The sequence below is a fragment of the Prinia subflava genome, chromosome 18 (assembly GCF_021018805.1).
Source record: "Prinia subflava isolate CZ2003 ecotype Zambia chromosome 18, Cam_Psub_1.2, whole genome shotgun sequence".
NCBI lineage: Eukaryota > Metazoa > Chordata > Aves > Passeriformes > Cisticolidae > Prinia > Prinia subflava.
Window position 1 is genome coordinate 11,266,199 of NC_086264.1, and position 24,207 is coordinate 11,290,405.

Consider the following 24,207-nt stretch of genomic DNA (forward strand, 5'->3'; position numbering starts at 1 on the left):
ACTCTCAGATTACCTAATAAAGAGAGTAGAGGATTTAAATGAACACAGAGGACTGGGCTGATCCTATTTCTTCATTGCCCAAACAATCCTTTTTAAACACTTTATTTCAGATCTGTGTTTCTGCAAATGCACAGGTCTGCTGCTGCTATTACAGGTAGCAGCTCCCACTGCTAATATCTGTCTCTTCTTTACTTGCTGTGTAATTTAAGCCCTTTTTTTTTTCCTCTATTCCCCTTTATTTTTTCCTTTGTTTCAGGAGGGAATACTACAGTATCTGGAGGGTTTGAATAGAGCTTGGAAAGCCCAGGCTCCCATAATTTTCTCTGGACAGCTGTATTAATGAAACTGTATCAATGAAAACAGAATGATTAATTCAGCACATCTCAATCTTTAATGAAATGCATACATACTGAATTTATTAAGTGTATTAAGCATTTTGTGACAGTGTGAGAGCAGATTTCCTACAGCCAGGTGTTCAGGTGTTTTGGAGCAGTGGGGTGCCAGGAAAGGAGCCAGAAGGGTTTGGGGATGTGGGGAGTGTACTGGGTTTGTGTGGCTCTCAAAAATCATTAGTAATAAAAGCAGTAAGACTGCCAAAGGACCAGTCATGATAGTTTGGATCAGCCACAGTTCTGCTGGTGACATTTTGACAAAAGTTGAGCACAGTCATTTCATTCATTTGCAAAGTCGTGGAAAGAGTTAAAGATTAGCAGAGACTCACACAGGACAAAATGCGCATTAAGGAATTATTCATAAATAAATCAATAATATTCAACTCTTACAGAGCTAGAATTTACTTCTTGTTCAGTTTTTAAGATTTCTAGTTTTGATAAAAATAATTTCCAGTAAGAAGAGATAGGCTTTGTTTTCTGGGAAGTCACATTTTCAAAATAAAAGCTTACCATTGCCAGAAATGCCTGGGTGTGCTGCTCAGGCTGCTGTTTTTCACTGTTGCCTGGAAAGTGGTGTGATGTAAACTCCGAGAAACACTCAAAGGAAAGGAATTCCTTCAGGCTAAACCTGAGCTTGCCAGATCATTCCAAAGCCTGAGGTAAGCAGACTTCTGCACTGCCATCAGCTTTTCCTGGTGCTGTCAGACTGAGCTCCCCAGTTTGAGATGCCTGTGTGCAGAAAGATGCAGCCACGAGAAATCTTGTGCAGAAAGGCAGAGCTGGCAAGCACTGGAGAAAATTTCCATTTCTCAGTGTTCCTGTGATGTCACAGCTGTGTAATAAAGGCCAGCTGTGTTTCCTGGCTTAGCTTTTTGGAACAGTTAAGTGAAGAAACAGGTTTGACAAGGGCTTTAACTGTCTTAATTGTGGTAATTTCATGCCCAGCAAGAGGAGGAGGGAGATGTGGATGGGGAGAGGAAAAGCACTTATGGTCAGGAGACTTCTCCCTTCTTTTATGGCACAGGAAGATGAAAATAAGGTCTATCTCACAGGAGAACTAATTTTTAAAAAGGAGGGAAATATTTAGGCTGAAAGAAGTTATTCATGTCTGTAAGAACCATAATCACAGATTACTTAGCAAATAGAAGTGTGTCACGTGGAAGATCCGGGGGGAGCAACTCCAGGAGTCTCTGTTGGCTGTTATTTACATTATCAGATTATATTCTCTCCTCCTGCTGTGTATCTTTTGTATAAAAAGACACAGCTGAATACAGAGTGCCTGCCCTTCCCTGGGTGCTCAAGAGGCAGCAAGTTGATGCTTGTAAAAATGGCACTTGCCAGTTAGTATGAGAAAACTATTCACTTTTTTTTTTAATTTTCCAGATTATGATGTTGTCTTTTAGAAGCCCATTTGCATAAAGTGTGCAGAAAACCTGGCACTTTAGCAAGGAACATTGAAATTTTTTAGGAAACAAAAGTTTAAATACTTGTAGTGTTTACCAGCATCCCAGAGAAAATTTGCAAATTGAAAATATTTAACTACAAATCCATATCAGGGATTATTTGAGGATGTTTGATTCACCTGGGACTGATGCTGCATCCTCAGCCCTTGACTCTGTGCCCATGGGATCAGGGGAAAAGCAAGCAGAAGGCAGGTGGCTATTTCGAAATTCTGAGGAGTGAGGGAGAAATTGCAGTGCTGTGTTCTGAAGAAGCAGGGTGACGTAAGATTTTGGCAAGGCAGCTTTCCTGAGAATGAAGCAGAGGTGACTCAAAACCTTATGAAAGCAAAGATTGTTTCTCTGGAAATAGGAAGGAAATACTTGAAACTGGAGAAGCAGAGTTTACTAATTTTAGCAGGCTAGGTTAGGCTGCCCTTGAGTCTATCCATCTGTTTTCACATGTAAAGAAATTCTTGTTTTGAGCTCTTAATCTATAACTATTTAGTCTCTGAAGACAAGAGACAGACAGACATAATTTAAAAATTTCTCTGATGTTGCTACTTTGCTTTGCTTTCTTTCTTTTCTAGTGGATATATTCATTATCATTATTGTTTGTCAGCTCCCAGTGTCCACCTGACATAAATTTTATGGTATTTTTTTTCAATCCTTCCTCTGTTCTGGAACAAGACAGAACTGCAAACCTTTTTATTGATTTATTCTCTGCTTTAATGGGATGTTACTCTATGAGCACAATTCTCAATGCCTCCTGGAAAATCCAAATTAAATAAATGTCTTTCCTCACAGGTGGTTAGGATACAGCCTACTACAAGGGTCTTGTTTTATCTACCAACACACAAGTCAAGGAAGATGATGACATTTTTTATGTAGCCCAAAGCATCCAGCCAGTTGTAGTGGCTTAATCAGTAAAATATGAAGGCCCTTGGTGAGAACCAGAGGGTCAGCAAGCACTCAGGCACGTGTGAAATCTTTGCTTGAACAAATATAATTCATAAACCCTTGAAAAATAACTCACAGCTTAATTAATTAATTACATTTATTATAATAAATTAAATTAACAGAATTGATTAAACAACTCACTATCAGTTTTGAAAATAAGGCAGTAGTTCTGAAGGTGAAATTTGTTTTCCATCCTGTTCAGCCTTCTGCCTCCTCATCAAAGCCATTCATCCTGCTCTGCCACCAGGCTCACTAACCTGCTCCACTGAAATAATTCTTTATTCCAGAACAATTGCTCCAACAATTGATATTACTGATTATTAGATACTTTTATTCACAAAGAAGAAGGTAAAAAAATAAAAGTGACTACCAGTGATTTCAGTTTTGCCAGTGCCCTTCTGCATATTAAATCTCTCAATTAATACAGGCTGCTATTAGCAGCCTTGTTAGGTCACCTTTTACTTTTTGCTTCTTCTTAATAAATAAATATAGAGCTTTTTCAGGCTCCTCTGAATTATGGCATTCCAAACCTCTATAAGTTTTAAATATTCTTCCTAGGACATGACCACTTCAACTGGGTGATGTATTAGCTGTATCTAGCCAGTTTGCTATCTGTTCTTGTCTTCATGGACATTAACTACAAGGAAAAAGCAATTACTTTCAGTTACTGGCACAGAAAATACCAAAACCTTAGTTTCTCTACTGAAAGCAATAAAATTTAAAAGTGGTATCTTATAAGATTATTTTCATAATGTCTCTATCAAGCTAATATGAGTTTAACAAGTCTTTAGAAAGTAACAGCCCTCAGCTTGTGATTTATTTTAATTGAAGTTGTTCAGACTGAGGATGAAAGGGAAAATGTTCAACTAGATTGAATACTCTAAAACCTAACTAAAAGTAAGTCTTTTAAAGTTTCCAAGAGTCCAGATTAAATCACTTGCTGTCAAATGTAAGCAAACTAAAGAGGAATTTTCATACATGAAAACACGCTTTCAGTCGAGTCAGTGATATAATCAGAATCATTAAGTTCTGTACATCTCTCTTTTTAAATGCTAAATGCAAATGACAAAAAGCTCAGGAAAACAATGGTATCAGGCAGTTCTGTCATTTTTAAGCCTGAGCAATGCATGAGCCTTAACACCATAAACTACTTGATCCTGGTACCTCCTCCCTAAGATCCTGCTGAAAGGAGCAAATGTCAGGGATAATTCAGCTCCTAAGCCCCTTGCAGTGGAAAGCAGGGATCATTTCATGACCAATTGGGAGAAGATTAATAAAAAAAAAAAAAGGCTTAGTGAGCCATGCACGCCTAAAAGAATGCTGGACAAATCCAGCCCTAATGAGGGCGGGGAGATAAAAAAGATTGTGAGAAACAAGTCAGGACCATTCACCTTGGGCTGTGAAGGAGGTTCTTGAGAGCCTAATTCTTGTCACAAGGTCAAGCTTTTACAAAGCAATTATTGAGGATCTCCATAGTATCAACATACAGGCACACACACGTACTCAAAGCCTTTTAACCTCAGGGATTCTGGACTCGTTTCCCTTCTCCTAATAATCCTTTCCCCCCCTGCTTTCACTGCTTGTAAAAGTACATGTTAGTACATGCTTGTTAAAATACATTTATTGTAGGGATGATGTGTCTCCTGGCTTGTGCAAGCAATGTAGTTGGCACGGATGGGACAGTGAAGAAGACTTGCAGTTACGCAGAGGAAATACAAATTTCAAGACAAGGATTAAGGGAACTGGCACTGTAAGTAAGAACACCTTTATTTACAAAAACAGTGCTTCTATCACTTGAGTGAGGCAAGAAAGGCTTGATGTCATCAATAAGTACATTCAAGAGCAGTAATGATTCCCAAAGAGGAAAAGGCACTGGGATGGAAGGGATTTTGTCCCTGTCTCACATCCTGTGACCACAGAAGCAGCTGAGACTCTGTTGGTGTCCTGATAAGCATCACTTTGGCCTGAATTACTTCCTGGTGAAAGTAGGTGCTAATTAAAGTATGGAACCACTATTTTTTTTCAGGTTAAGCCCCTAAATATTAAATATAGTGCTTGACAGAGCTAGAACATGAAGAAAGACTGAATAATGTCTTGAAGAAATGAACAGCTGTACACTTCTTTGTGGCAAAGAGGAGTGAGCCATGCTAGACATTACGGCAGAGTACATTAACAAAGATGGAGTCCGTGTTGTTGACTTGGGTAATAATAAAAGAAAAGTCTCTTTAAAAATAATCAAGTCAGTTACACAACCAGTTCAGCAAGCTACTGAAGAGTGGGAATTGCATCTTTCCCTCCTGTTTTAAGAGAACTTCTTCATGAAATGCAGTTTGAGGTAGGCGATGGTGAGGAAGATGAGCGTCATGCAGGCCAAAGCCAGGTGGTTCTGCCACAGGCCCCAGGAGCTCACTTCGATGCCTTGACTGTCCAGATACTCCTCTCCAGTGCATGCCCTACAAACAAAACACACACTGACAATCTTTAGCCACCTCATGAACCACTCAGCAGGACCTAGGAAGATCTCTGGAAGTTGTAGTGTGGTTGCACGTGTGTGGTAGGCCGGGCAAACGCCAGCCGTATGTCAGTGGTTCATTTATTCCATTTGTAAATTTGCTTTTCTTGTAGCTCCAGTTTCACGTAGGAAGCTGAAATGGGTTTTGTGAGGCTGTACAATTTTGTGTGTATGTATGGCTCTCACTAAATGTAGTTTGAAGAAAAGTAAGAAGCAGAATGCCAGATATTTCTAGTGTTATAAATACGGCAACAAGCAGGTGTTCCATGCAGTCAGAATATAAAAACCTCTAATTACTCAGACTGATGTTCTAGGAGTTCTAAAGTTACTGAGGGGGGATTAATTTCAGTGTACTGAAACACTTACCGTCCCATCTGTCGAAATCTACTGTCACTGCTTAAAACTGTGTTGTTACTGCTGCCACAGAAGTCCAGACCAGTCAACTCATTGATCTGTAAAGCCTTTTAAAATAAAAGAAACAATGACAACAGAAATTAGTAGGTAAAGGAGTGATACATTAACAAGATAAGATATAATGCAATTAAAATTAATTCTAAAAATGGGCTGGTATCACTAGTATATTTGCCAAATCCCCATTTTTAGCAGAGTAGAAGAGTTCTTTTTTTCTTTTAAGAAAGGAATATACACAGCCTGTACACACCAGGTAAAGCATTCACCACAACAGGCTTTACCACCTCCCTCTGGCCAGACTATTTCTGCACAGGCACAGTAAAGCAAATTTCTCTGCAAAACATCACTCTGGCTTAAATTTTCACATATTAGGAGAAGAGCTTTAGCCTGACAAGTTGGGGTTTTTTATTTGTTTGTTTTGTGTTTTTTGTTTTTGGTTTGTTTTTTTTTTTTTGATTGATGGAAAAAACAAATAGAAGATTTTTACTTTTTTGTGGGGGGATAACATTTTTCTTTACTTTGAAACCTTTCTGTCCAGCTGAAGTCCAGAGGATGTAGTAGTTGTGTCTCTCATATGAGGTGTTTACAAATTACAACAATGAGCTCCTCTAAACAGCAGTGGGTGCTGGTTGATGAGAAGCCCTTCTTGTTTCAAGATACTGCACAACACTCTGAGGCTGTTGTACTTAATTAGCTTTCCTTTTGCTCATTAGGCCATCAAGTCTGAAGATTTCTTTATCGTGATTAAAGACATTGCTTTCTAGCAAACCATTTCTGGGTTTGTCCACAGGAAATCAGAGCACTTACTGTCATTCCATATCGAGGGATGCTAAAGTATTTGAGCCAGGAGAGCCAGGACATGACACTTGTGAGATTGACCAGCAACCCAGAGAAAATCTAGAGGCAATAATTACAAAAAAAGGCACAAAAACCAAAATCAGATCACAAATTACATGCTTTTATCCTGTGTCCTTCTCTAGCTCTTGACTTTGCTTCTTAGATAAAAAGGAATGGGAAAGCATTCCTAGAGGAGAAACTCTTCCAGCAGAGGAAAAAAAAGGGAAGGATTTATATATTACCAAGCTTTGGGCCATAACCTCAGGTCCTCCCCAAACCAAGGAATGCTTTCCCCATGCCATAAACCCACTTGCTCCCTGTCTGGGGACCCCACATGGGTTCACACAAACTCTCTGCTGCTCCTCAGAGTGGGACTGCTCTAGGTTTTGCCAGTGTGCCCTGAGTCTGCACAATGTGGATTCTGGCTGTGGGTTCAGCTCTGCCCCATCTAAGGTGGCTGTCCCCTGACTGTGGCTGTGTGTTGTCCAGTCTGACATGCCCAAGGTGGGCTCTGCAGCTGAGGAGGACACCTGGGTTAGTCTCAGAGAGCAGGGAGCTGCAGGTCATGTTCCCACCCAGACACATTTGCCTTTCACAAAGTAAAGGAGAGAGAATGAAATGTAGCCCTGAGTGGCTTCCTTACTTTCCAGGCAGTGCCAGAGCCACAGAGAAGTCAGAGGAACCACTCTCCTCCTCACACCCCACCCTCCAGCCCCCCACTTCTTGTTCATCTGAAGGACAAATCAGAATATTCCACCCCACAGCATCAGGATACTCAAATCAGGATATCTCAGCCCTAACAGAACTTTTGCAGGAGTCGGCTGAACTCCACGCCAGGAGGATTTCTGGATTTCAGCATCTCTGGGATTTCCTGACCCAGCCTGGAGAACAGAACAGTGCTACTCACAATCATAAAAACAAAGACCACAGTCACGAGTAGGTTTGCTACCGAGACCACGCTCTGTCCTGCTGCAATGGCAAGAGCCATGGAAGTGGCTGTGTAGGACACCATCATGAGGGTGAACATCATTATAAAGAAGGCGTCTACTGTTGGCTTCAAACCTTAAAGATCAGAACAAGAAGGGTGTCAGAATGATCCTGCTGAAAGCTCTGCCACAGCCTGAACACTATCCTGATTTTCCTAGTGTGTCCTGCTTACAGATTACACCTTACTGCCAGCACAGGCTGTGTCACAGATTTTCCTTAGGGGAAAATCTCAGACCAGAGCCAGCAAGCTGGTGTTAATTCACACAGCATTAAGAGCTTAAAACAAAACCTTTTCTTTTAGGTGTTCTTGCAAGGAGCAGAAAAATGTCTTGTAGAAGTCATCAGAAGCCAAGGAGGCCATAGATGAGAAGGAATAAATCAAGATTTTGTAATAATGGTTACAGCTTCCTTCTAGGGACAGTGGAGATGAGACATGTCACAGATTCTCTGATGAACACTTAAATCTTTGTGTCTTTTCTGTAGAAGACAACGAGGTGTGCTAAAAGTCAGCTCAGTAGCCACTGCCATGCCAGTGTAGGGCTTTATCCTATATAAATATCCATGTATTCATACACAGCTATATGCACATGATTTATTGAGGGGGTTGGAATGACACCATACTTGCCTAGCATGAAGTAAACAATGCAGGTGAAGATGATGCTGGGCAGAGTCCTTATGGGTATTAAATCAGCCATTAGCTTTGCTATGAAGTATGCAGATGTTCTGTAGTACCCACTGATGTATTCATGTCTGGAACACAGAGACAGGTTCAGCACATTTCAAATGTAACCACTAAAATTTGATTTTCACCACCTAACAAATGAATTCTAGCTCAAACTGGAAGAAAATCTTTCATACTTAGGCTATAATGCAACTTTCCAGTAAGCCTACTCACTACAGAACTGGTGACATTTTCATATGCAAATGAACATGGGTATTTGTGCACACAATTTTTAGTAAATTTATGTGTCATGTCACTGAGACAAAGAGGGCCAAGTTTGAATAATTTTCATATTTTATGCAGCATATTATGCATAGCTTTAAAGAATCCTGTTAGATGATGATTATTGCCCTCACTAGCAAGTCACAAACTTATTAATCAATGCCAAAACTAGGTATTCAAGGGTTTTTTTCCTGCTGTTTCAATAACTTTAAACTCTGAGCCATTTGTAACCACAGGTACCTTTTGAGGGGGTTGCAGACAACTCACTAGCAGACTAACAGAGTACATTTGCAATGAGCACTGTAATTGAAATAATTTGAAAATTCTGCACTAGCTGTACTTAAATGACATTTTCAGCACGTCAGACAAACTCACAGTCTAACACAGCAGAGCCTGGTAACCTTTTTGTGTTTCACTTACATAAATATCTTCTTTTCCACAACGAAGAGTTCAATAGCTGAGACGCTGCTGAAACACTGATTGGTGGTGAGAAAGAACATTGCACCCACTCTGCAAAATACCAAAACAGTGAGCTGTTATTCAAAATGGGATGTAAACCTGGTGTTTCCACAACAGAGTACATAAATCCACCTGCAGTGCCTGAAGTTTTGACCTCCCATCTCAAAATCCATGAGAAAAGTCTTGGTTGTGAGTCTGAGTCTGTAACAAGCCTGACATAGAGGAAGTACAGTCATTATTTTGTTTTGGCATGCAATGATAGCACATTCTCTGATGCAGTCAAAGATAGATCAACTGAGGGTTTTTTGAGCGGCTGTGGTTTGGGGTTTTTCCTTAACGTAATTTCCTGACACGTTAAAGTTTCTCAGTTATTGTGAGGCTTTCATCTGCTGCCAACTGTGAGGAACCAAATAAACAGTGTGAGAAGTAGTTTCTACCTTTGCCACAAAAATTTAAGGCACTTCCTACTCAATGTAAAACTGGGCTCTTTTTAAACAAACACTGTGAAGTGTTTCAGGATTAAGAACCCAGAGGTTTCATAGTGGCAAACTCGTGTGTCAGGTCAGGTACAGACAGCTGTCAAAATGATACACAGAGCAGCAAAATTTGAAAATCTCTTACTGCTGATAAATACAAGTGTGTGAATAGAAACAGTCTGTATATTTTAATACATCATCTGTATATTTTAATTCTCTCAGTTGTGCAGGGGCCTTGCTAGAGGCACAAAACCACATCCTCACTTCCAAGCCATGCAGGCTTGGCCTTACTGATGTGAAGGGAAGCATTTGTTTAAAGAGATATTAAACTCCTTTAAAGGGAGCTTTATTAAATTTTTGAAAATCCATTGCCTAGACTGACTGACCTGTTCTGTAGTCCAGCAGAATTCTGTTCAAGTCCAAAGAAAATGGCACCTACAATGAGTCCCAGAAGAGCTGTAACAAAAAGCTAAATGGGAAAAAGAAAAGAGGGGGGAAATTATCATTCTCATTGCTTCAAAGGCTTTCCTGACTGCCAGGAAAAGGATGACAGTTTCTTTTTCTGGCCCACAGTGTGAAATTACTGGGCTCTATCACACATCATACTCATGGGATTGTTTTTAATGAGATGCTACAACAGACCTACAGATACGCTGATATTTGCAGTCTGTAACTATTTAAATATTATATATATTATTTAAATTTATATATTATAATAGGTAACAGCTGCCTCAAGGATGTCACTTAAAAGACTGAAGTGTGTGCATCACACTTTTTAAATGCTAAATGCAAATGACAAAAAGCTCAGGAAAACTGATGGTATCAGGCAGTTCTGTCATTTTTAAGCCTGAGCAATGCATGAGCCTTAACACCATAAACTACTTGATCCTGGTACCTCCTCCCTAAGATCCTGCTGAAAGGAGCAAATGTCAGGGATAATTCAGCTCCTAAGCCCCTTGCAGTGGAAAGCAGGGATCATTTCATCACCAGTTGGGAGCAGATTAATGAAAAAAAGGCTTAGTGAGCCATGCACGCCTAAAAGAATGCTGGACAAATCCAGCCCTAATGAGGGCGGGGAGATAAAAAAGATTGTGAGAAACAAGTCAGGACCATTCACCTTGGGCTGTGAAGGAGGTTCTTGAGAGCCTAATTCTTGTCACAAGGTCAAGCTTTTACAAAGCAATTATTGAGGATCTCCATAGTATCAACATACAGGCACACACACGTACTCAAAGCCTTTTAACCTCAGGGATTCTGGACTCGTTTTACTTCCACACCAGCCATTTATTCACTCATTATATAAAACATGATGAAGTTAATTTATACCCCTGGCTACAGGCCAATTTTTCTATTGGCCTCTCCCGAATTTCTGAGAACTGCAGTGGGAGTTTTGGTGGTGTTGTGGCTGCAGAGTTTGGCGCATGAATTCGGGGATTCCTGAGGATTAGTCACTCTGCAAATGCCAGCTGGTCATTCATTATTTTTGAAAGCAATGTGCAGCTCTGAAGGAGTCAACACTTTTGGTGCTGGTCCTTCAGAAAAAGCAGCACCAGCAGAGCCAGTGATTATCTTCCATGGTGGGTGTTGGATGCCACTGTTGACTTCATGACATTTTATCCAGAAGACATCATCACCCACATGAACAGTCAAATGACCAAACAGCCCACACATTATGAGACTGCAAAAATATTTTTGCACTTGGGCCAACTGCCAGCACTTCATTTTGTGGTGAAGTTGAATTAAGTATGCAAATGCAGTCTGTCAACTTTTCCTGGAAGGGGAGAGGACTTGAGGCCAAACCCCACAGTGCCAAGCCTGGACAATTAGAGTCAAATCTAAAGAATGTTCTTGAGCAAATGTGTGAAACTAGTTGGGATATAATGTGCTCCTGGCTGGGAGCAGCAGAGTGCCCTGCTGGGACAGGTCTTGCCTCCCAAAATCTTTCAGTAGTCCAAAATTAATTGGTCCAAAATTAATTACTGAACAGTCCCACATTTGGGAGCACCCAGGACCCCTTTTATCCCCAGATTCCTAGACCGTGAGCACTCTTTCTTCAGATGCTTACAGCAGTCAAAACAACAAGAGGCAAAACCAACCCAGTGACTTATCTAATAACCCAGTAGCTGAATAAATTCAACATCTACCATAAAATTATAGATACAAATAGCCTCACCTGAGCTATGGAAGCCTGAGGGTTTCCTATCATGTTTTTAAATGTGCGCTTGGACACCCATTTCAGCTGGTGGAGGAAGGAATTGGCATATGTGATTTGCCGGAACAGTGCTTTGTTTTTCTTTCTATTTCCTGAAGAAATGCTCTCTAAATGCGCTTTTGTTTCTCGGTAGTAGGCAGAGTCGGAGTATTTTTCTGCTAATTGTTCAGCCAAGGTTTTATCATATTCAGAGTATTCTTCAGTGCTCTCTGCTGAAAAGATCAAAAAACCAGAAAAATTAAGATGCACATGTAATTCCAATGATTCACTGCACTCAGTCCCATAGCAGACAGTTCAAAAGGGTCAGTGTAAATAAGACCAAACCTCTGTGTTTGTGTCTGCAACCTGTCCCCCAGGCAGCAGCCTCTCTGCTCTCTGATCAGGCAAACCCTTGTTTGCCCAGGGAGTTGCAACCTGGCAGCAACATGGCTTTTAATCAAAAAGTGATTTTTACACCCCCTTTGCCCCCAAAGGTTTCTGTAAGTGATCTGTTTCACAGATCTGATTACATAATCCTGGACCTCCCAGACTTTCAGATCCAGGTAGTGTTGCATGTGTCTACTTTGGTCATAAATAAATTTCAGCTGAATCTCCTTTTTTTCTTAACTATAGAACAGTGTGAGCTTTTCAATGACAAATATCAAGTGTGTTGTCAGATCCTGATCAGAGCATTTTTGTAAAATGATGGCTGTCCTTTGGTAAAGGTATAGTGAAACTCTGTTTGAGCACTCAGTGTATTCATTACTTTATTTGCCTTTTCACCCTTGTGAAAAGAGAGTAAGCTATTAATGAGTGGCAGCAGAAAAGTATGAGAAAGCACACCCCAAAAAATAGGTGAGAGCTGATTCATCAATTTGGGGATAATTTCTGCCTTAGCACAACTTCAGGGAAACACCAGGTGAGCAGTGGTACCCTATCTCCACCCCTTCCCACCCTGCTCAGAGGACGGAAAACAGGAATTTCCCAACAGAAAAACTGTTCCATCAGGCAAAATAGTCAAGCCACAACTGCATCAAATTATGTCCTTAACAGGAAAAATTATCCTGGTTTATCATCTCTGCTTCTGCAGGGCTTCATTGGGTTTGCCTTGAAGATGAAAGAAGCTCTTTCTGTGTGCTGAGAGTTACCAAAACCGTTTCTTGAATTCCCATTCCCACACGAGCTAGGATAACTTGACTCAGCTCTGGGTTTCATACCTGTGTTATCTTCTTCAGCCTTGTTCATTGCCACGGCAGTGGAGTCTCCATTGATGACATCCAGGAAAAAGTCGGCGGGGTTGTTGTAGGGCTCGCACTGGTAGCCTGTGGTGACAGTGACACTGTGGTGACAGTGTTACGAGCCCTGGGTGGGGTTGTGTGACTGGCCAGGGGCTGTGCTGGGCTGTCAGGAGCACAGCCACACACCCTGCCCATGGAGCAGCCTGTGCCAAAGGCATGGCAGCCTTTGGAAGGTCCCTGCTTTCCCCAGGGATGAGTGGCACTGCAAAAGTGAGGTGACACCCGGCAGTGTGCTCTTCCCAGCCCCAGCCTGGGCTTTCTCTAATTAAGATGCACCCAGGAACAGCTCACCCAAATCTACATGTGGGTCAAGAGGAGAAACACCCAGAGAAATGCTCAGCCTGTTGAAATGCTGGGCTTGCTTGGACACGCCGTGTCCAGTTCTGGCCCAGAGCTGTTGGCATTTCACTCGAGCTGGCGCAAACCAAAGGTTGGCCCTGCTGGAAGCTGTGCTCACCAATGGACTGAAAGTGGTTGAGGGCCTCCTGGGCAGGGCCGTGGTACAGCACTCTCCCTGCAGCCAGCAGTGTCAGGCTGTCAAACAGTCTGAATATGGAGTACCGGGGCTGGTGGATGGAGAAGATGATTGTCTTTCCTTGTTTTGACATCCTGAATGTGAAGAACAACAGAGATGTCAGCTTTGCAAGTTGATTCAGTGTTTAGGTAAGAGCATTTGAAAGTTCAGTTAAGTCTTGTTGAAATCTGATTAATTTGATATGCCAGAGAAGGGAGAAGACAGGCAAAAAGAAAAAGAAAATATTTAGGTCATATTTACCTAAATATGTCTGTGTGAGAGAAGAATTCTCACTTTGGAGAGAGAGAATTCGTACAGATTTTTTCCTACCCCATTCCCATCCTTGGCTCACTGGTAAATAATTACACGTCTGAATTCCCTGTTTGCTCATTCAAACTCTAATTCAAGTCTGACACCACTGAGGTGTAGCAGAGTGGAGTGCTGAGAAGGGGAAGCTGTTTCCAAGGCCATCACCTTTTCAGTAGCAGCAGGACAGCGTTAGCAGTGCTGGCATCCAGCCCCGTGGTTGGCTCATCCAAAAACAGGACGGCAGGATCCGTGATGAGCTCCATCCCAATGTTGGTCCTTTTCCGCTCTCCTCCAGACACCCCGCGAGTGAACTGGGTACCAACCTGATAAAAACCAAGAAACTTTTCTGTGGGCCTGATTTTCTGAAGCCTGAGAATTGCTGGTTTCCTAGGAGAAACTTTTCAGCAGTTTCTCCTTTCCCAAGCAACTTTGTATAAATAACTTTTCTTCTCATAACATTTCTAAGTAAACAATATTCATTTCCCATAAGAACCTCCCTCCCAAGTGTTGTTTGTGTTACCTAAGCAATGGAGAGAGAGGTGTCCATCCTATGGAACAATAATGTGCCTTTTTAGCTCAGCAGGTTATAAAAAGGCATGAGGAATGTAAATAAAGCCTTCTGACTTTCTTCTGCCCCCTGAACTGCAGTCAAGTATCTTAATTTTGTGTCCAATTGCGACACTTTTCTTGTCTGGCCCAAAGAAAACTCTTTGAGCAAACAACACATACCCACGTGGTATCTGGGGAGAGTTCTAAGGAATCCTGGCCCTACTCTCAGATGTAAATGTTATCTCACACACAGCCTTGTTCTTAAGGTTAATATTACTTGAGGTCTTGCCTTTTTCTCCAGCCTCTAGCTTTCCCTTTCCCTTTTCCCTTTTCCCTTTCCCTGGAATGTGAAACCATACAGCAGCATCAGCACAGTCTGCACAGGTCTCCATACAGAAATGTCACTAATTATTCTATTACTGAAACAGCCTGTTGAAGTTTACTTTTTTTTTTTTTTATCTGTCATGATGAGCCACTTGGTTAATTAATAAACCACTTACTATGGTTTAAGTACCACGTTTACAGGCCTTACCTTGGAATCTGCCACTTTGCTCAAACCCAGCTCCTTGATGATCTGATTCACTCTTTCTTTTTTCTCCCGTTCCTTCACTGACTTTGGCAAGCGGAGTGCTGCTGAGAACTGCAGATTTTCTCTTACAGTCAGGGTTCCCATCACCACATCATCCTTCATTTAAAAAAAAAAAAGGTAGATACTTGGTGGTTGCTCAGAAGTTTCTATTTATTCCCCTGAGAACTACATCTACCTATGTTTTGAGCTGTCTTTGCATGCTGAGGGACAGTAGCAGCAGCCAGAACATGCAGTAAGGTGCCTCTGTCATAGCAGAGTGTGGATTTCATGCACATAATTATATTTGCCTTAATTCGTAAAGCAACGCTGTATAGGAGCAACCTCCATCATGCATGATGTCAAAATTTATAAATAACAAAGTATTAAAAACAGTCCCTTGTGTATTCTTACCTTATTCAGGTTTTTTTGGAGGTGTTGAGGGAGAGACTGAAGGGACCTGAGGGGCAGCTACAGCTCAGGTCATTACCACAGTGTGTTTGCCAGTGCAGCCTCAGCCCATTACAGGTGAGAGCAGGGAGAAAAGAGGGAAGGTAAAGAGAGGCTGGGTCCTTGTGGGTTGGGGTGAAGGAGTTCCCAACTTGTTTTGTCAAAGCAGGAAGGAGGGGAGGTTTTTAGATGCCATCTCCTTGTCTCTTGCAAAGGGAATCTGTCAGTTGTGGGAAGCAGAGGTTCACATGTGGTTTGAGAGGCCACCTTTGTGTAACATGCTGACTGTAATTTTAAGGAGTTTTCTTGGATTTTTGGATCAAGGCGAGGTATTTGCAACACAGCAGCAACTTCTTACAACAGAATCCACAGTGATAAAAATTCCTTACCTGTACTACGTACCCGGAGGTACATTTAAAGTTGGCAGGCTGAGGAGCTCCATTGATCAAAATGTCACCAGAGAGCCCACGGGGATCCTTCCTGGCAGCCAAAATGTCCAGCAGCCTACAGGAAAAGTTGGTTATTTTGTCAGATGAACATGCAGGAGGCAAAGCTCTCTGAATCACAAGCCCAGCTCGTGGAACCAACAGCTACATAAAAGCTCTTTTCTAGATTTGCAATCTAGAAAACCCCCAGCAGCTTTCATGGGCTGAGCTTCTTTTTTCTTGGTTTCCTAAGGAAATGAGATCTGTGCAGGTCCATGTCCATTTTTTCAATAATTTGACTTTAACCTCAAGTTGGTTACACATTGCCAGAAAGGTGTGTAAGGAGCACCTGTCAGCAAAGTGTGAGCTAAAACTGAATTTCACCTCTCTCATCTAAACTGATTGTCTTTTTGAATTCAAGTATTTTTCAGAAAACAGTGAGATTTGCACAGACCTAAATAAAAACTCAGTCTTTCTCTGTGGTGTAATTTCTGTGGAGGGTAAAGGGGGCACTTACGAAGATTTACCGCTGCCAGTGGGTCCCAAAATTGCATTCAGTCCTGGCTTCATGATGCCACTGTAAGATAAAACAGATAAGTTTTACGAAATAGTTAGGGTGGGGTTATTTCTTTGCCTGTTTCAACTGGTAGACCAGTGTAACTTATCTGTACAACTACTTTCTGCATCTCATTAATTTTGTAATTAATGAAGCTGTCTAATCACAAGCAATAAACAAAAGTTCACAGGAACTTTTATTTCTAATTCAAAAAAACCCCTAATCATCATATAATGAAGACAGAACATAAATATGGTTAAAAACCTGCACGTGGATTTTTACCACACGGATCTCTACAAGAGAAGCACACACTTGCTTTAATCATACTCAGCTCTAAGAGTGAACTACAGAGAGAATAACAGTCCCTGTAGGCAGAATAAACTAGGGATTTGTCTGTACTTAAAATAAATTTGGTAGTTTCTCTGTATCTGACATTAAAGCCCCATGAAACTCAAAAGCCAGATGGTTAATGTCACAAATGACCCATGTGAGCCAACTGAGGTACCACAACACCTGGCTTTTGAGGAAAGCAACAAAGCTTTTCAGAGCTCATGTTTAGCAGGTGTGGAAATTCCCTGGGCAAAGAGCAGGATAGACAGAGCCACACAAAAGGGTGAATATTTATGGTAGAAATTGGAGTTAGGGAGCTGAAAGTCATGGGTGACTTGGAATGGCATATTGTATGAGGCCTTGCCACTGAGTTTACCTACTGAACTGTGAATGGGCAAGTTTTATTCACTCATTATTGAACAAAGGCCATAACGACATGACTACTTTACTGCAGTAGTGCTCACTGTTGGGGGAAAAAAAACACAAACAAAAAAACCCGCTAAAACTCCAGAAACCTTTACATCTCTTCAGAGTTAACCTAACCCTCGCTTATATTAACGTGTTGAACATTTTAAGTTAAACCCCCTCCAAAAATTAACCTTTCCCAAGGCTGCCTGAGGGAAGGAGACAACCAGGGAGGACAGGCCATGGGTATCTCAGCTGAACAGCCTGGCTCAGTGGGAGCATTGCCAGGGGGTGCAGAGCCAGCAGAGCTGGCTGGTGTGCCCTGTGCTGATAGCAGCCAGGAGGGCTGCACCCCCAGGGATGAGGGAAGGGATGTACAGGCTCAGCACAGGGGCTGAAGACAGCAAACACAAAGCAACCACACGTACAAATGATTTTTCCAAATCTTGAGGCTGAAGACAGCAAACACAAAGCAACCACACATACAAATGATTTTTCCAAATCTTGATCTGCATGTTGTGCTGAATGGTTCAGTGACACGAGCGAAGTCAACTCTCCAGACTTTAAGAAATAAAACTCACACATGCTCCAAAGAGATGTTTAAAATACGTACTTGACGTCTCTCAGAACTTCTTTCTGGGTGGTTTTTCGGAAGCACAGGAGCCCAGTCTTTGTCTTGACACGGTAGCAGATGTTGTGGAAGGTGAGCACACTGCCTGCCCTGCCAGCCAAGCCTGGCGAGGGCTGCGCTCCGCTGGGAATGCCATTTGTACCAGGCTCTGACATCTGAATGCACAGGTGTGGCTGGTCCTCTGCCATCTTTCCTCTGGAAATGGAACACAGGAAAGGGAAGATTTGATTAGGTATGAGGAGGAAAGGTGTGCCCTTTGGGCCCGGTGTTTGGAAGAGGGACACCTGGAAGAGGCCCATCCAGGAGTTTGCCTTTTGGACAGGAATGTTTGGTCCTGTGGGACCAGGAGATGGGTTCTCAGACCTGGAGATGACACAAAGATGATGAGGAGCTGGGTTTGCCAGAGACAGGGAAATAGGAGAGTTTCCCTCCACCCTGATGGTCTGCTGGGGTGGGCTGACCTTGGGGGGCCACAGTTGCCCACCCAGCCACTGAGAGGGAATATCTGCTCTGGCACCTGGGGTCTGTTTCTCCCACATTTCCTCACTCCTCTCTCTCAGCTGCTGAACATCCTCTGCCCTTTCTGTCCAGGGAGGCTCTACCAGCATCACTGACACACTCAGCTTTGCCTCAGCAGCTGGCAGTGCTGCCACAGCACAACCCCAGGGTATTTCCCACAGAATCCTCCCTCCTCCAAATACCCCCAGCAGCAGCACCTGGCCACAGGCAGCCACTGCTCAATTAATCAAAACAATTTTGCCAAGGATATAGCAACATGGAAGCTGACACAGTAATTGGGTTTGATTTCCACGTGCAAACTAGAATGTAGTTGTGGAATAATTAAAGTTATCTCCCTCATCAGCCAGGCTTCTGCCTGTGAGCCACCCTGGAGCATCCCTGGCTGTCCCCCTGCACTTTGTCCCCTTTGTTCTTCCTTAGGGGTCATCTGAGTGAAAGGTGGGGTCTGGGCTCTCTGTATAACCTGTTGACTCATCAGAGTCTAATTACTTTAATTGTCACTAGAGGAAATGTTGGCATGCAGTAGTTGGTGGGAATCACGAGGGTGGATGAGCAGCTGGGAGCTCTGGGGTGAGCAGTCCCCCACCTCAGCATAGTTGCACTGCTTACAGCAAGAAAGGAGGCAAATTATGACACAGTTTCAGACATGCTGAATGAATTTGAGAGCCATTAGTAAAAAGGAACCTTGGGAAAAAAAATAAAAAAGCCGTTTAATCTAACAGGCTCATATGGTCACATAAAAACCCAACCCCAACCTCTTATCTTGCCAGTTTGCTAAGGTTGCTTGATCACGTTTTTTTTTTTCCCTCAGCTTAATATTTCAGTATCACTGATGAAACACTATGAGCAAATGAGAAAAAAAAATGAGGTAGACTTTGACCTCATAATCAACAGAATGGTTACATTTTCCTTTGTGTCATTTGATTTTGCTGGGTTTTTTTGGTCTTTTTTTCCAAAGATCAGCACAAAAACCTAGCTCAAAACTTGCAATGAAATTTCTGAGATGCTCTTCAGGAAATAAACTTTTTGTTCTTTTAGGAATTAAAGAAATTCATTCTTCCAGACTGAGCTAGACTGGTAGACAGTAAGCAGAGAACATGAAACTGTTTTCACAAGAAAAGGATGACACTGCTTTGACATTCCTAGGAACAGACAGTCTGTCATAGCCAAATTTAATCTATCAATCAAGTCATGATGAGATTATACACATCCTTGCAAGAATGTGTGTAGAAACTATAAAACAAATCAGGCATGGGAAGAATTACATATATCCATAGCAAACAGACCCTCAATGGCTGTTTAATACAGCTGGCAGCAGGAAACTTCCAGTTCAGGAAGGCTTAATAACCCAAATTTCCAGAGAAAAACAACATTCTTTCCTATTGTCCTTTGGGAAAGCATTAACTGCTGGCAGCTGTGAGCAGAGGCTGGCTCCAGGCCTCACTGGACCTCTGGTTTGAGTTGTCACAGCCCTTCCTGGGCTTGTGTCCCTTGCAGGGACAGGGAAAAGTGCAGCAGGTGGAATGCCTGGTACATGGATTTACCTGTGTTCTGTTCCTGCCTTCAGAAAGAAAAAAAAATAAGTGTATTGGTGGAGATGTGCCATTTATCAAAGTTAAAAAAAAAAAAAAAAAAACAACAAAAAAAATCTATTTCAAATGTCACATTAATACTGAAAACAGCATTCCACACTTTCAGAGCTACTAGAATTTATTGCAGAATGAGAGCTGGGGTGGTTATTTCTGCTGTGGGAAATCCCTGTTGGCTGCTCTCTTCTGGAAGGGGCATAACCACTGCAAGGTCTCCACCACAGCAGCTCCTTGGGCTGGCAGAATGACAGGGCTCTGCACATGCTGGTCCAAACCCAGCTTCTCCCTTTGCTTTTTTGGAATACTCTTTTTACTGCGGTGTAAAAAGTTGTAGTGGGATAATCAGTTTGGTGTTTCACAAATCAATCTTCCCATTTCTGATCTAAACTCCACCAGAGGAGCAGAGGGTCCTGCTCTTTCACAGCTGATGGAATTGTCAGCTGTTTGCAAGTGCTCCTCAGAAATGGAATTGTTAAAATATTGCAGATTTTATCTGTTTAAAAATAATTCACTAAATTTAATGTGACACACAACCGTGAAACATTTTAAGTCAGAGCTTGTGCAGGTCAAAGAAACGACCACAATGAGTGTTAATCAATTTCTATGTAAATTTTAAATGAAGTTTCTCAGATTTCATTGCCAATGGCTTACAAATATTTACTTTAGGTTGGAAATGAGCAGGAGATTCTATGACAACCTGTACTGCCTGTTGTATTCAGAAGCACTTTTAAATCTCAATAAAATGTGTCATATCCTTATCATATCAGCCTTGCATCAGCAGAGTAAAAAAATTATAAACTCTCTGGAAATTTTGCAAATTTTGTTTGTTTTGCCAAGTAGTCCTGAAATATTTTTATTGCCACTGATTTCAGCATGATTTCAGCTCAGGGCTAATAGAAAATGCTTTTCTTCAGAGGTATTTGGTCTCAGAAAATTTTGTCAGGAGACAAAGTACTGGATCTAGACACTTAACCTTTTATTAATGCCAAAATGAAACTACTTTCTGTAAAACAACAGAGAAATCTCTTTGCCCACTGTTTCAATGCACATAAAATGAAGGTCTCGGTACAGTCACTTCCCAGAAGAATCTGAGACTTACAAAACACAAAGTCTCATTTTTCCTACACACACAAAAGAAATAAAACCATCAAACCACAACAACATGTGCTACAAAGTCGAGTCGATTCAAACATACTTGAACCACAACAACACCAGACCTGGAGTCTTTCAAAGAGTTTCAGTAAATGCATTTGTGTGCTTTAAGGTACACTGTTGATATAAAAAAACTAAAGAACATTTGTTCCTGCAAAGCTTTTGGCACCAGAAGGGTTTGCAGTTCAAATAGAAAAAACGCATGATACTAAAGAACAATATTATAGGAGGGGTAGTAAAATTATAAACAGCAAAATTCAGACCTGCATTTTTGAAAATCCAGGCAGTTACATAATATATTTTATCTCTATAGAGAGCAAGAATTGAAGTTACTTAAGGAGGAAGAGTTTTAGAGACAGAAGTAGCTTTCAGCATAATTTTCTACAGGAAGATGCCCCTTTTTAAAAAGAGTCATTTCCTCTTTTTCTGGATACTTGAACATGTCAGAGAAACCACAATTAAATGTGCTATTATTTCTCTTACTTTTAGTGGGTAAAAAGCTAAATCTTGCAGCATGCAAGCTGAAACAGTACCGTATGTGCATTTTGGACTTTGGAGATATATATAAATTCAGAAGTTCTAAGTATAAATTTTTCTCCCCCCTTCTTTAGCCATTTCCAGAGACAAATGGGGATGCAAAGGGGCCAGGACCACACATCCCTCTTTCTCAGGAACACGTGCAGGATATTAACACCGTTTGAGTAAATAAGGATAATGCGATTCAGGCAATCTGTAAGTTAATTAAGTTAATTGCCGGCCGATTTCCCGGGGATTTGTAACCTGCCCTCCGTGAAAAGAGCCCTGTGTGTTAACTGGGGACCGAGCAAGTTTAAGCGTGTTAACCTCAGGAGGGAACACCGAGAAGGGCAGCTCCCGCAAAACTCTCTCATTTTTCACCTCTTTACTGGTCTTAATTTACCCCTTGACGTTTCCACCCCGCCTTTTATAACGCATTGATGTCTCGCCTTCGCAATAAATCCCCTTGAAAAGCCGGGAGAAGGCAGGCGAGCGTTTTGCTGTGGAGAATATCACTCCATAGCAATGGCAGCGCAAGAAATTCGCACAGGGGAAGCAAGAACCAAATGTGCCTCGGTAAAAGGGGCTGAGGGGCTGCTCCCCGCTCACTCACCAGCAGCAGGTCCGGGTCAGCGGGGAGGGATGCGGGATGAGGGATGCAGGATGAGGAGAAGGGAGGAGAGCGGCTCTCTCGGCTCTGCCGGTGCCGCCCGGATCATCACATCCGCGGGCTCCCCGCGCTCCGTCACCCCGGGCAGTCTCCACCCTCTCCCTTTGTGCGGAGGGCAGGGCCAGGGCGAACCGCGGCTTCCCGGCTTTTCTGACTAATGATTTCTCTCCTCCGAGCTGAACAAGTCACAGCCCAGCCGGCGGTGACACACAGCGTGGCATGACAAGGCTCAGCTGGCTGTGATGTCTCTGCCCCCTCAGTGTCCTGGAAATGAGCGCGTTTTCCTTCAGTTCCAAATTCCTGCAAAAATGCAAAGGTTTTTTTCTTTCTTTCTTTTTTTCTTTCTTTCTTTTTTTCTTTCTTTCTTTTTTTCTTTCTTTCTTTTTTTCTTTCTTTCTTTTTTTCTTTCTTTCTTTTTTTCTTTCTTTCTTTTTTTCTTTCTTTCTTTTTTTCTTTCTTTCTTTTTTTCTTTCTTTCTTTTCTTTCCCGTCAGAGCAGGGTTTTCACAGGACAGTATGTGGGTGTGATATTGGTGCTGTGGAAGGAACCGAAGGTGAGGCAGCTTTTGTTATACAAAGTGGGAGCACTGGCCCCAGCTGAGGTCACTGGGCAGCATCAGCCACAGCTGTCCAGGAGCAGGATCAGCAATGCCACTTCTCCAATGTGCTCCCTGATGATGTTCTGCTTTCCAGGACACATGTAGCTTCCAAACACCCCAAAGATGAGGCTGGGCAAACTCTGGGAGATGCTGAAGGAACTCCCTCAGTTCTGTAGGCACCGTCTCATGTGAAGGCTCTGCCAGAGCTTTGACAAATGCATGAGCCCATGGAGTCACAACCTTTCTCCTTGGCAGAAGAGCACATTATGGATGGTTTCCATTTAAAATCATGATTTTTTAATCATCTCTTTTTCCTAGAAAGACTTATCATTAATTATTAAACATCAAGGCTGCCTGTAAGAGCTCTCCTGGACCAAAGACCACAGGGCCACATTTTTTAGGTAGCTGTAACCTGGGATAGGTAGGTATATCATTGTTCATGAATCAAGCTCCTGAGACCTTGTTCTTTCCTTTATCAATGATTTTATAATAATTAACTCTCCACTGTATTTATATGAGACTTAGAAGCATGCCAGCAGCTAGTGAAAATCATTGCATAGTCCCAGTGGCATTTGAGAAGGTGCACACGTGACTGAATAGATGCAGAAATGCTGTTATCTCCTTCAGGGAGTGTATCTGCAGCCAGGGCTGGAAACTTCAGCAGGCAATTTGTAATATTAGATCTGGGCTATCCCCAGGCAGCCTGGATGCAGGACTCAGAGGTGCACCAAGTGAGTTACTACACTGGGATGAGCTGTTGGCTCCCTTGAAGGCAGAGGCCCTGCAGAGAGAGCTTGGCAAGTTGGAGGGCTGGGAAATCACCAAGCACATGAACTTTAAACAAAGACAATGCTGTATTTTTCACCTGCGATGGGCAGCCCTGGCTGCGGGGACAGAGGGCAATGAGAGGCTGCAGAGCAGCGCTGTGCCAGGGGCCCTGGGGCTCCATGGACAGCTCAGGGTGAGCCAGCAGTGCCCGGGCAGCCAGGAGGGCCAGCCCTGTCCTGGGGACACCAGCACAGCACGGCCAGCTGGGCAGGGAGGGGACTGTCCCCTCTGCTCTGAGCTGGGGCGGCCTCACCTGCAGTGCTGGGGGCAGCTTTGGGTGCCACAAGGTAAAAAAGACCTGAAACCATTAGAGAGGGACCAAAGGAGGGCACGAGGATGGGGAAGGGCCTTGAGGGGAAGCCACATGAGGAGTGGCTGAGGTCACTTGGTCTGTTCAGTCTGGAGGAGAGGAAACTGGGAGGAGACCTCATTGCAGTCACAGCTTTGTTGTGAGGGGAACAGGAGAGGCAGGCCCTGATCTCTTCTCTGTGCTGACAGGACTCCAGGGAATAGCATGAAGTTGTGTCATGGGAGGTTTAGCTTGGATATTAGAGAAGAGTTTTTTCCCCCAAAGGGTGTTTGGGCACTGGCTCCCCAGGGAAGTGGTCACAGCACCAAGCCTGACAGAGGTCAGGAAGATTTTGGACAATACTCTTGGGTACATGGTGTGGTTCTTGTGACTGTCCTATGCTGGGC

At 42.6% G+C, this 24,207-nt stretch overlaps 1 protein-coding gene across 2 annotated transcripts; it reads right to left on the reverse strand.

Annotated features, from left to right (window-relative positions):
• Positions 1-4,540: 4,540 nt before the first annotated feature.
• On the reverse strand, positions 4,541-22,450 carry ABCG2 (ATP binding cassette subfamily G member 2 (JR blood group)). Of its 2 annotated transcripts, none has more exons than XM_063415470.1 (16): positions 22,029-22,450; positions 17,622-17,834; positions 16,235-16,294; positions 15,682-15,796; positions 14,810-14,962; positions 13,894-14,051; positions 13,363-13,514; positions 12,825-12,929; positions 11,590-11,837; positions 9,803-9,885; positions 8,902-8,991; positions 8,164-8,288; positions 7,459-7,613; positions 6,522-6,611; positions 5,670-5,764; positions 4,541-5,244 (listed from the first exon to the last, which is right to left on the reverse strand). In XM_063415470.1, exons 2-16 carry the CDS (start codon positions 17,825-17,827, stop codon positions 5,094-5,096), a joined length of 1,986 nt encoding a protein of 661 aa, XP_063271540.1. In that variant the 5' UTR covers positions 17,828-17,834; positions 22,029-22,450; the 3' UTR covers positions 4,541-5,093. The 2 variants fall into 2 exon arrangements, with proteins under 2 accessions (XP_063271540.1, XP_063271539.1); XM_063415469.1 differs by having other exon boundaries at positions 11,590-11,840; positions 22,029-22,447.
• Positions 22,451-24,207: the final 1,757 nt, after the last annotated feature.

Excerpts from the sequence above, each read along its gene's own strand:
- ABCG2 (XM_063415469.1), bottom strand. The coding sequence starts at position 17,827 with ATGGCAGAGGACCAGCCACACCTGTGCATTCAGATGTCAGAGCCTGGT. Across the intron at positions 15,797-16,234 it reads ACTGGCAGCGGTAAATCTTC|GCTGCTGGACATTTTGGCTG; the intron begins GTAAGTGCCCCC and ends CTTTTCCTGTAG. Across the intron at positions 6,612-7,458 it reads TGGTCTTTGTTTTTATGATT|ATTTTCTCTGGGTTGCTGGT; the intron begins GTGAGTAGCACT and ends TATTGCCTCTAG.